This window comes from Mobula hypostoma, chromosome 2 (assembly GCF_963921235.1).
Source record: "Mobula hypostoma chromosome 2, sMobHyp1.1, whole genome shotgun sequence".
NCBI classification, from domain to species: Eukaryota; Metazoa; Chordata; class Chondrichthyes; order Myliobatiformes; family Myliobatidae; genus Mobula; species Mobula hypostoma.
Genome location: NC_086098.1, coordinates 205,437,772 through 205,450,738, shown reverse-complemented (window position 1 = coordinate 205,450,738; position 12,967 = coordinate 205,437,772). Strand labels below are relative to the sequence as shown.

The 12,967-nt window shown below is 39.6% G+C and overlaps 1 protein-coding gene across 1 annotated transcript in view; it reads left to right on the top strand.

Annotated features, from left to right (window-relative positions):
- Window positions 1-12,967, top strand: part of LOC134342830 (cadherin-4-like) — a 781,531-nt gene that overhangs the window by 500,272 nt on the left and 268,292 nt on the right. The window contains exon 4 of the mRNA XM_063041443.1: window positions 6,852-7,025. Coding sequence (XP_062897513.1) covers window positions 6,852-7,025 — 174 coding nt within the window. The remainder of the gene's footprint in view (window positions 1-6,851; window positions 7,026-12,967) is intronic.

Here is a 12,967-nt window from a genome sequence, read left to right as displayed (position 1 = left end):
TTAAATTATAAATCATAAATAGAAAATAGAAAAGGGAAAGTAAGGTAGTGCAAAAAAACCGAGAGCCAGGTCCGGATATTTGGAGGGTATGGCCCAGATCCGGGTCAGGATCATTGCCGTCACCCCTTTAATCTGAAATAGTTAAAACTATCAGTAGAGGCTGTCAGTAGTTACTCTGTGGGCAGGTCACAGTAAGGTAACTTTGATTCAGGTTCACAGGCAACAGTTCACATTCCATGCCATGAAAGAAGATTATCAAAATGATTTAAAAAAACTTTCTTTTAGAACCATATACAGGAGCGTTTAGGATGATTATTATTCAAATAGCAACAAGGACGTCTTCCTGGATTGTCCTTTCAATCGCTGGCCCTACCACTGAAAGGGGCCACCTTATTTCATTCCATTCCCCATTCAGCTGGGTTGGCAGCCTTCCACTGCTGTGTGTGATTTCCTCTCTTTCTAGGTCTGCCTCGCCATCAAGGTTATGGAAACTGATGTCTCTGCCTTTGCATCTATTTTCCCCAATACCTTTTCTGATCTATACAACTAATCATCTTCCTCCAAGAACCGGCCTTCATTACAAAGTATAGTTACTGTAATGCCCCGTTCATATTTTTACGATTATGCTGTATGTATTTCATTTAGCAGTTCTGTAAGAGCAGCCTGTTCTGTTTTCAGCTTGTTTGGGTTATTGTTGAAGATAAGAGATGAGGAGAAATATGTGCCATCCAATTAGGATGGTCAAATTAAGGGGAGGTTTCCCTGGTGAGAAACACTAAAGTTGGGCTTGGGCCTTTTGTTTGAGAGGAGATGAAGAGGGAAGACGCAGGAGAGAAGTGGTCATAGGATTTGGCCCAGAGCAGGACCGTGTATCATGGAAACCTGGGGTTTCATTACCATTGTACTTTAAACTTTATTCAGAGATTGATGACATCCTTTCTCTACGCGCCCCCCCCCACCCCCTCCTTCTGCATTTGTGTATCCGTTCTCTTTCATCTGTGTGTCTACTCCCATTACATGTGGTCAGAGTTGACATGGGAGGCTGGTGTTCATCACTTAGATCTCTGTAATGACACTGTTATTGGGTGGACTTGAGCCCTTCTTCTGACTGTGTCAGTGATAAGAAAACAAGTCATACAGTTTAACCTGAGTCCAGTGTTTCCACTGGCTGTCTCACCAGGTCTGTACACAAACACAGATGTCATTTGTCAGAAGCACCAGCTGTGGTCCTATTCAGCTGGGAGTGACCCCTGTCATTTCAGTCAGCTCCCTCACCATGAAGCACACATAAAAATTGCTGGTGAATGCAGCAGGCCCGGCAGCATCTATAGGAAGAGGTACAGTCGACGTTTCGGGCTGAGACCCTTCGTCAGGACTAACTGAAAGAAGAGATAGTAAGAGATTTGAAAGTGGGAGCGGGTGGGGAAATCCGAAATGATAGGAGAAGACAGGAGGGGGAGGGATGGAGCCAAGAGCTGGACAGTTGATTGGCAAAAAGGATATGAGAGGATCATAGGATGGGAGCCCTAGGGAGAAAGAAAGGGGGAGGGGGGAAGCCCAGAGGATGGGCAAGGTGTATGGTGAGAGGGACAGAGGGAGAAAAAGGAGAAAACCGGTATATATGCACCCTTCTGTCATCCCGAATGATCAGTATCCACCTTTCACACCTGGTGGCCCTGTTTTGCCAAGCTACGCAATGCAAAAGTGGCTTATAGTTCGTCCCTTACACAAACACTCATGCATACATGAACCACACTTAAATATCTACCAGCTCTCTGCCATATTCTTTGATACCTCATTGACCTGAGGAGATCTGAGTATGGGTACCACCTTGGACATCTTAAGTCACTTGCCACCAGTGGGTCAGACATGTTTACCAGATGAGCCCCCAAATGTTGTGACTATGATCAATGTCACTGGAGAGACACTGAAGCTGGTGATACAAAAGACTTTATTACTTATCACAAGCAAGCACCATTCAGGAGACATTCTCAGTAGAGGCTGCCAAACCCTAAGGTACATCACATTTTTATACCCCTAAAATGAATAGTACAAGAGCTAGAACAATACAATTTCAATAGCTACAATGAATTGTTTTCCTTCAATTTTTTGGGTTGGCAATGCATTCTTTGAATTATATAGCTATAGTGACAGATTCCTCTGAATATTTAAACAGCTTTGATGCGAAGTAATTCTGACAAGAAGTCTAAAAGCTTCTGGGAGCAGAAATCCCAGACACCCAAAATTAATATTTTCAGGGCTGTTTCTGAGTATACAAATATCATAAGTACACAAAACCTATTGATTGTCTATACCTGTAACCATGTGACCATCCATCTGGTTTGCCAGCTTGAATTCAGTCACAATAGTGCAAATAATTTAGCCTAGGTTGCCTGGTTTGATGCAAGCCAATTAACACAACCCCATTTATTTAAAAGTTTGGCTCTTGCATTTGCAATCTCTCAGTCTGTGGAGCAGTCTGTGCTTTTACCTTCAATTTACAGCCTGCAACGTAGAAAAAAACTGATGGCTAATTGCAAGTTTCCTGAACTTACTAACATTTACACTAAGAAGTGAAGCCTGGTTCTTGTTTGAATTAATATCTGCTGTATTCACATAACTCCAGAATACTCCCTTACACAGCTTATCAATATTTATCTATTTGTTATGAATTTTGTTTGTGAAATTATTATTCCAATTAAAATGTCATCTAGTTCCATGGAAATTGCAAGAATCTAACTCCAGAAGCAGAAGGATCTCTTCATTCTAGTCAAACTGGAGCCATTCATCCATGTTGAAGACACTTGGATGATTGCAGAATTTTCACAAGGTCTGTGCTGACAGAAGCATATGTCAACTTTTGATGGAATTGCCAGAAGGATTTGGTTATTAAAAACGTATCTGCCTTCAGGGCAACTATCTCTGAGAAGGAACTCAGGGCTAGACTATGATGTCTTAGCATTCTTAATCTCTCCCCTACATGCACTATAAGAACCAATAGATGGACGTGCATGTTGATTGGCTGTTTACTTAACCATATAACCATATAACAATTACAGCATGGAAACAGGCCATGTCGGCCCTTCTAGTCCGTGCCGAACTCCTACTCTCACCTAGTCCCACCGACCTGCACTCGGTCCATAACCCTCCATTCTCTTCCTGTCCATATATCTATCCAATTTAACTTTAAACGATAACATCAAACCTGCCTCAACCACTTCTGCTGGAAGCTTGTTCCACACAGCCATAACTCGCTGAGTAAAGAAGTTTCCCCTCATGTTACCCCTAAATTTTTGCCCTTTAACTCTCAACTCATGTCCTCTTGTTTGAATCTCCCCCGCTCCCAATGGAAAAAGCCTATCCACGTCAACTCTATCAACCCCCTCATAATTTTAAACACCTCTATCAAGTCCCCTCGCAATCTACTATACTCCAAAGAATAAAGACCTAACTTGTTCAACCTTTCTCTGTAACTTAGGAGATGAAACCCAGGCAACATTTTAGTAAACCTCCTCTGTACTCTCTCAATTTTATTGACATTTTTCCTATAATTCGGTGACCAGAACTGTACACAATACTCCAAGTTTGGCCTTACCAAAGCCTTATACAATTTCAACATTACATCCCAACTCCTATACTCAATGCTCTGATTTATAAAGCCCAGCATACCAAAAGCTTTCTTCACCCACCCTATCCACATGAGATTCCACCTTCAGGGAACTGTGCACCATTATTCCTAGATCCCTCTGTTCTGCCGCATTCTTCAATGCCCTACCATTTACCATGTATGTCCTATTTTGATTAGTCCTACCAAAGTGTAGCACCTCACATTTTTCAACATTAAACTCCATCTGCCATCTTTCAGCCCACTCTTCTAACTGGCCTAAGCCTCTCTGCAAGTTTTGAAAACCTACTTCATTATCCACAACGCCACCTATCTTAGTATCATCCGCATACTTACTAATCCAATCTACCACCCCATCATCCAGACCATTAATATATATGACAAACAACACTGGACCCAGTACAGATCCCTGAGGCACACCGCTACACACCGTTCTCCAATCTGACACACGGTTGTCCACCACTACTCTCTGGCGTCTCCCATCCAGCCACTGCTGAATCCATTTTACTACTTCGATATTAATGCTTGACGATTGAACCTTCCTAACCAACATTCCGATTGGAACCTTGTCAAAGGCCTTACTGAATTCCACATAGACGACATCCACTGCTTTACCCTCGTCAACTTTCCTAGTAACCTCATCAAAAAACACAATAAGATTTGTCAAACATGACCTTCCACGCACAAATCTATGTTGACTGTTCCTAATCAGATCCTGTCTATCCAGATAATTATATATACCATCTCTAAGAATACTTTCCATCAATTTACCCACCACTGATGTCAAACTCACAAGCCTATAATTGCTAGGTTTACTCTTAGAACCCTTCTTAAACAATGGAACCACATGAGCAATACGCCAATCCTCCGGCACCATCCCTGTTTCTAATGACATTTCAAATATTTCTGTCAGAGCCCCTGTTATTTCCACACTAACTTCCCTGAAGGTCCTAGGGAATACCTTGTCTGGACCCGGAGACTTATCCACTTTTATATTCCTTAAAAGCGCCAGTACTTCCTCTTCTTTAATCATCATACTTTTCATAACTACCCTACTTGTTTCCTTTACCTTACCCAATTCAATATCCTTTTCCTTAGTGAATACAGAAGAAAAGAAATTGTTTAAAATCTCCCCCATCTCATTTGGCTCCGCACATAGCTCTGATTCTCTAAGGGGCCAATTTTATCCCTCACTATCCCTTTGCTATTTATAATATAACCATTTATATTACTTCTGTTAAAGAAACTGCTTCAAAACAAAAGCACAGTGTCTTGCATTGGAAAAGTTGAAATTCATATTTTAGTCAAATAAAAGGCTAAAAATTGTTTACAATGATCCGAACTACCTTTGCGGTTATTCATTTTCTGTTCCTCTTCATTGTTTATTTATTGAATAGTTTTACAATGTCAAAAGGCTCTACTCTTAAAAGGGCAAGTATAGGAATAGTCTTGAAAATTGAAGAACAAGATATGCTGGAAATCTGAAATATAAAAAAAACAGAAAATATTGATAGGATACAGCAGGTCAAGCAGCACCTGTTGAAAGACTTGATTGAATAGTTCAGGTCAGAGACCTTTAATCAGGACTGGAAAAGTTAGGAAACGTGTTCGAGGAAAGGGTTACGTTGATCTGAGAGTAGTTTAAAAGACAGTGCAATATCGTGGATGGAAGGGCCTGTAATGTGCTGTTATATTCCAGGAAGTTCAGAAGACTTCTATGTTCCTTTCATTTTGTAGAGAAAGTAATAGGGGAATGAATAGAAAAAAGAAATTATCTCTAATAGAGTGATCTAGAGTTGCCATGGTGACAAGCTACTGATGGATTCATCTAGTTGATAGATTATTACTCAATATTATTTACAGCACTGGAGGTTGTCCAGACTGTTACATCAATGGTGCCACTCAGAACAAACACGTAAGTCCCAACATCCCAGCCCATTGTTTCTCTTTTGCATGTGCAGCAAATAGTTTCTCCTGCCACCCACTACACCAGGGTAGCTAAATAACCTACCCACGAAATAAATAAGAGAAATTAAATTGAGGGAAACAAAGGAATGTAAAAACTATGAAATGTAGAGCTTCAGGAAATGCTCTGTAAATCAAGCCATATCAGGGGAGAGAGAAAAACTGACTCAGTGTTACAGATGGATGACCCAGTGTAGAATTGACCAGTTTTGATATAAATGGAGACAGGCAGCATCTAGAAAGGAATGAACCATTGAGATATCAGATCACGTCCAGTCATCAGGACCAGCCCAGATGAAGAATCTTGATTCAAAAACTGTTCCATTTCCCTCTCCAGATGATGCCTATCCTACTAACTTCCTCTTTCGTTTTGTGTATTGCACCAGGCTCCAGCATCTGCAGTCTCTCATGTCTTCAAAGTGTGTTACCTTATGTTAAACTTGATACCGAGTCTTAAAAAATACAGATAGATATCTTAAAAAGATAGAAAGTGAGGTACTGTTCCTTAAGATTATCTTGGCCTTTGTAATAACATTGAAGGAGGCCACAGATGTTGATTTTTCTTTATGCACTTGCCATTCTAGTTGATCTGGAGACATGTTTTCTGTTTTTCCAATGTAGTTAGGTAAAAATAGAGTAGATTAATGCAGTACAATTAAACAGAGCTTCATTAAAGGCTGACAGCACTACTGATGTATAATTTATGATTATTAACCAATGAGCAGTAGTGCTGAATAAAGTAATTACTGGACGTGACTGTGGCACTTCTGGATACGAAACCAAATTCTGTTATCACATTTTCCAAAGGATCACAATTGGGTGGGAATAGGCTGGAGAATAAGATCCTGACAATGACTTGTAAATAAGTTGTGGTCTTCCTTGTTCAGTTTACTGGGTCACATAATTAATCTGGTGTTCTGACCACAATATGAGTAAATAATATATTTACAAAATATACAGAATCTATGAATTTTGGAAAAGGCTGTGCTTTTTACTGCAGATTTATTGTCAAAATCCAATGTCATGATTACGGACATGTAAATGTTCCAATAGTCAAGCTGATTTTATGGGATAATCTCACATACATGTGCTGGTTAAATCGGACAGGAGCTAATAAATTGAATTAAGCTATTGGACTGGAATATTTTGATTGGTTTACGTATGTGAATTTTCATTGAGTTAAGCTGATGATCAGGGCCACTTTAACAATTGTTTCCTGAAAGTCAAAGCTGAAGAGTTTTCTATTTTATTTTATGAACAGAGTCGGAAGAAAAATGTCCTTCCTGAATCTTCACAACAGCTGGATAATACACTGTTTCCATGGCGCCAACCACAGATCTCCAATGGGCTAAGACGACAAAAGAGGGACTGGGTCATTCCTCCAATAAACGTGCCAGAAAATTCTCGAGGTCCTTTTCCTGTCCAGCTGGTTCGAGTAAGTAACGTCAAAGTATTAGTGTTTCCATTATGCACCTTGCAAAAATACACGTTCCTTTGTCATTGGAAAGTGGCAATTTCTAAGCATAATGCTGTCAAGTCAAATTTTAGAAAAATAATTGCAACCAAATGGAATTAAGGATTCCTTCTCATTTTGTATTTTGTCTGATGTGCCCTACCTGCATAAATTAGAAGTGTCATCTGTGCAGCCTGATAATATTTTCTGGCAAATAATTCACGAGTCTTTCTAGTTACCTGAAATATAAATCCAGTTAATCCATTCAGCATTATTTCGTCTTCGCTGCATCTAAGCAGCCAATATTAATTATAAGCTTCAAAAAGGGAAATCAATATTAAATACTTGAGCTTGCTTATGGTTTTTTGCTGTTTAGATAGATACCTACGTTAGTTTAATCCGAGAAGGATCACTGGCCAACAGTTATGATCTATTTGTACCTTCCAAATGGAAAAGAATAGACAGAATTGACAGGCTTTTCCACAGAATTAATTTGGATTCTTTAATTCAAGTTAATGAAGTGAAGTTGCAGGAAATGAAAAAAAAAAGTTTGATGTTTTCATTTTGCTTTCAGTCAAAATGACCTTCTTTAAGAGATTCAATATCTGATAGAGCAGCGGTCCCCAACCACCGGGCCATGGACTGGTAGCGGGCCGCGAGGAACAGATATGATTTGGTGATATGAGTCAGCTGCACCTTTCCTCATTCCCTGTCACGTGCACTGTTGAGCCATTGCGCACGCGAGGTCATTACTTGCGCATCATCCATGTTAGCGCTTGAAGGAGATAACGCCTTGAGCTTGCAGATGACGGTGGGCTGAAAAGTATGTTTGACATAACATCTCTGCCGACATTCTGGATCAAAGTCAAGGCTGAATATCCTGAGATAGCCACGAAAGCACTGAAAAAGTTGCTTCCATTTCCAACATATCTCTGTAATGAATGCAACGAAAACTAAATTGCAGAATAGACTGGACATAAGGAAGCCCCTTTGAGTATCACCGTCTCCCATCACCCCTCGATAGGACCGTCTTGTTGCAGGGAAGCAAGCCCAGGGCTCCCACTGATTCAGCGATATTGGTGTGTTGCAATGATTTTATATGTTCATAGGGGGAAAATATGTGTTGTGTGTTTGATATCCAAACGTTACTTAAAATGTTATGATACTATTGACTTATAAGTGACTTATATAACCATATAACAATTACAGCACGGAAACAGGCCATCTCTGCCCTTCTAGTCCGTGCCGAATGCTACTCTCACTTAGTCCCACTGACCTGCACTCGGCCCACAACCCTCCATTCCTTTTCTGTCCATATACCTATCCAATTTTTCTTTAAATGATAATATCGAACCTGCCTCTACCACTTCTACTGGAAGTTCGTTCAACGCTTACTTCAAGCTCCCCTATCCTCCCCTGATAATTGACTTATCACTACATTCATGCGAGGAAAATATGCACTGTGTGTTAATATTAAATTTGTTAGATAAACCCTTTTAGAAATGAAGTCGAGTGTATTAGCCACTTATCACCTATATTCCGGTCGTGATTAACCCCGCCCCCCCGAACAGAATCGCCAAAAACGATTTGTAGAAAAAAATCGGCACGCATACACATACGCACACAGGTGCCCGCGCAAGGCTTCATGGTCATTGTAGTCATTCTCGGGGTAAACACAACGTATTTGACTGCTACTCTTGTCCGTTGGCAACTCTACCCGCCCCGGATCGGCCGATCCGCAGTGCAAAAAAGGTTGGGGACCCCTGTTATAGACAGCACTTTCAGCTTAATACAGCAAGATCTCATTTTCCAAGTTATCCTGGAATGGAGCCATGTTAAGGCTTGGTTTGTGCTCACGAGAGGCAGAGTTGTCTTGGTTCCCTACCTGTTCAGAAGCATGTAACATATATTATCAGCTTTACCTAGTCTGAATACTCACCAGAATAATTAAGTTCAGCCGAACACACAATAGCACAGGGTGGAAGGGATTAAAAATAAGAGACCTCATGCGCACAATATTTGAGACATATTTTGGTTTTGCTTCTTTCTGGGTACTGGAACTACTTCACCAGTCCTACTAAATGTAGGCAGTTTTTTTTAAATTATTGAGAGAAATTATTGTATCACAAGTTTATGCCCTCAATGCTGGGAAAGAGGCCAGTTGAAAGTGGTAATACTGGGCAATTTACTTGTCTTTGAGCCCAATCTCATTGGTTGCGGACAACAATTCCAAAGGGTCTCACTGACGTTTGGCTACTCAAATTGACATACAGTAAGTCCTGGGCTTGTATGCCTTCTGAATGTGTCAATCTTGATGGAATTCATAATGCTGGGGAAATCAGCAGTCAGATGGGATGCCAGATCTGGAATTCCACTGAGTTCAGCATACATTCTAGGCCAAATTTTTTATTTGTAATTATTTTGGAATTAGGGCATGCAGGAGCCAAGGCATTTCTGCTCCACTCTGCCCACGCCATTCTATGTACTCTAACTTTATTAATTAACCCGCAGAGTAGTTAATTCTTTTTGTTCTAATTTATAGATTTCTACATAGTTTGAGCTTTGCTGCCCACAGTATTTGGTTCACTTGACATCCCATGTGGGACATTACACTTGGGAATTGTGTACCTGTTGCTTAACTTAAACCATCACTTGACAATACTCAGCCATCTTGTTTGGAGCTGCCTTTAATGTCCCTGCATTTTGTTGCACTTTTACCTATTGCTTGAAAGCCAGTTCTCTTGTTGTCATTACTACTTCTACAGCTGCTATGTGCTGCAGAGCATCTGAGACCAGCTTTGACATTTATTTATGCATACAAAGTAGTTTTTGTCGTACATAATGAACACGTGGAAAATTGTTTTTCATGTAAGCTGCAACATGCACTGTACCCTTTCAGTCTTCTGAATTTTCTAGAGTTGTGTACTGCAAAAATATCCAGATATAGGTCGTGAACTGCCCACAACAAATTGACTGTTTATCTTTAACCTTGCACTGGATCACGTATTTTCTTTGTAAAATTTGGCAGCAGTTTTATTGAAGTGCAGATGCAGCATTTAACAATATTATTCAGGTGGTTATGGTTTGAAATCTATAGAAAAAGAAAAAAGTCAATGATTTCCAGAAATAGAACTACAAGTGCATAGCAGATCGATTGACTCTTCAAAGAGATGACGGGTTAACCTTTTGGGTGTGATTTTATTCCCTCTGAGCTGGCAATCACTTCAGAGGAGGACCTTTCAGTGGACAGAAGAGTAGGGGTGTTTGACCTGCTGAACATTTAGCAGTACTTGTCTCCTCTTTGGATTGTGGAAGGATAAATAAAATATCAGTAAAATAAAGGAATGATGAAGATAAGTAGTGAAAAAATGAACAGGTGAGGAAAAGGCAGAAAGAAAAGAAACAGAAAACACAAGAAACTTGAGCAGTGATGAAGATGAAAAATTTGACAAAATGCTTAAAATATATAGTGTTATTTTTGGTTAATATTTTATTTGTGCAAACAAGTTTTCACCCTGGCTTCTCTAGCCCCATTTCCTGTCATATGCTGGGGTCATTTTCAGTGCCACCTGCTTGATTACACCCAAAAGACCATCATTTTGGTAACCCTAGCCCGTGGCGATAATTTGACTCTTTCAGCATCACTTCTAACTTTGAATCTAGAATAATGTATACAATCACAGGCACAGTATCCTTTTACTGTTTAGGTGCACCAATCAGAGAGAGAGGAAAAAAATAAGCTATTTTTCTTCACTGCCCAATTTTTTCATCCCCTTCAAACCAAAATCTGAAGAGCTTCCCCTGCAACAAAGAAGGCAGTAAATATATTTTTCACGTATTTGTCTTTGGGCATTCACTGGAAAATTTCTATGGAAGATGGAAATTGAAAATTTGTTGGGATTATTGTGTAGTACATCCTGATTACCTAAAGTTGCTGATATCAATCAGAAGATTAAATAGACGGAGTAATTTCTTTATTGACTTGTGAAAGTACTTTATTCAGCCTCGTTCACAACAGTATAAGTGAAGCGTGGTCTCATGGGAAACTCTTTGCTCAGTGAACTGTATAGCATTTTCTCATTTAATTCCACTACTCTCGAGAATCCTGCAATAAACCTCTGTCATCTGTTCCCTAGCTGAGGAGTTCAAAAGGGAATTTGATTGACTCCTGATTGAGTAAGGTTTGTAGGGTTATAGATTATGTTATGACAAATGTAACCCTCAGGCTCGCCCGCTCACGTTCATCTAAGGGAATCAGCTTTCGGCCCCGCTAAACTGGGTATTCACGTTTGTGTGGGTGCTGTGTAATGCAGACCCAATCACCCAATTACAAACCCACAACGCAAAATATCAGACAGTACACCATATGCAATTAAATGATAGATTTTATAAATCTTAATCTGAATATAGGGTTAGTATGAAAATAAACAAAACAAAAAAAGGGCCCAAATTAAAGTCACAGTATCAGTTGGAGCTCACTCAGTAGGCATTCCTCCACCATCGATCTCTGCCAAACGTCGCCGACTCTCAGACCCTCGGAACCCAGTATACGTCGTCCAGTGGTGTACCAGCGCTCTCCACACGTGTCCTTCCTCTTCTTCTCTCCTCAACGAAAACCCGCGAAAACCCCGGCTCCCAGACACACAAGAAAGAATAACATTTCTACCATTGGATAGCCACTGAATTCCAAACTCCCATTATCTCTAGTCATAACCCAAACATTGCTGTTTACAGAGAAACCATTACCTCAGCAGTTAACATTACAGAGAAACCATTACTTTAGCCTCAGCAGTTAACATTACAGAGAAGCGATTACACAAAGATTTTTGAAATGTTCTGAAACTGTGGCTGTATAAAATAGCACACTACATATACTCATTCAGTGTTGTCCAAAATGCATTTCCTAAAGTCTTGGCAATCCAGTACTGCCATGTAAAATAACTTCTCATGGTACGAAGTGACTTTGCTTTATGTAATGGTATCAGAGTCAAATGGGTATTCTAACCCAATGAATTCTTTGGAAGGTCATCTTCCTAAAGGGCAATTGATGGGAATGCATCGAGCAAATGTTACCAGTGACGTCAGCTAAAAGACTATAAAACATCATGCAGATCCCAAGAGAAGTTTGGCGTTATTTAATCAATCATGGGTTTTTTAGATATGTTTTTCATATAATGTTTGATAATGGGATAATTATCATGGCTGCAAAATCCCAGCTGTTATTAGTAAACAGTGCAGGAGATCAAAATAAGTAAATATTGATGTGATAAAACTGATGTTTGTTTTACAAGTCATCACTGTCTTCAGGTGATAACATGAGTAATTGTCACTATCAGTAATATTATTGTACTCTGCAGAAGTCTATTATTGGAAAAATGGTTTTAGTTTGCTTTTATATTGCCTGTTTCAGGCTATGAAATTAATTAAAATACATGATTTGATGCTCAGACTACACTGAATTCCAAAATCAATAAAGTGAATCCCCAAACTGCTAACATACTTGAGTTCTGACAGCAAATAGCCACATAATTAATCTCCTGTAGAAATTAAATTCTGTATAGATTATTTACATTTCTTGCATCAAATATCAAACTGGCTTGGTAAAAATGGGAGCCATTAGGGTTGTTGCAAAGGGAGAGTAAGTGATTTTCACACTTACCCTTATCAGAGCAGCACCACTGACTAAGCTCAAGGGAAGAGCTGAATATGAGGAGCATGTCTAAAATTAATTGATGTAATGGATCATGTTAATCCAAGATCAGGAAGAGTTGTAATACACGAGGTAAGATAATTCTAGTTGAACTATTTAAGATACATTTAGATGCACCTTTTAATTTTTGTTCAAGGTTTATACTGTCCCCAAACTGATTTCTTCATCTAAAGCAATAAATTAACTTCAGTATAAAACATTTAGCATTTGTAGC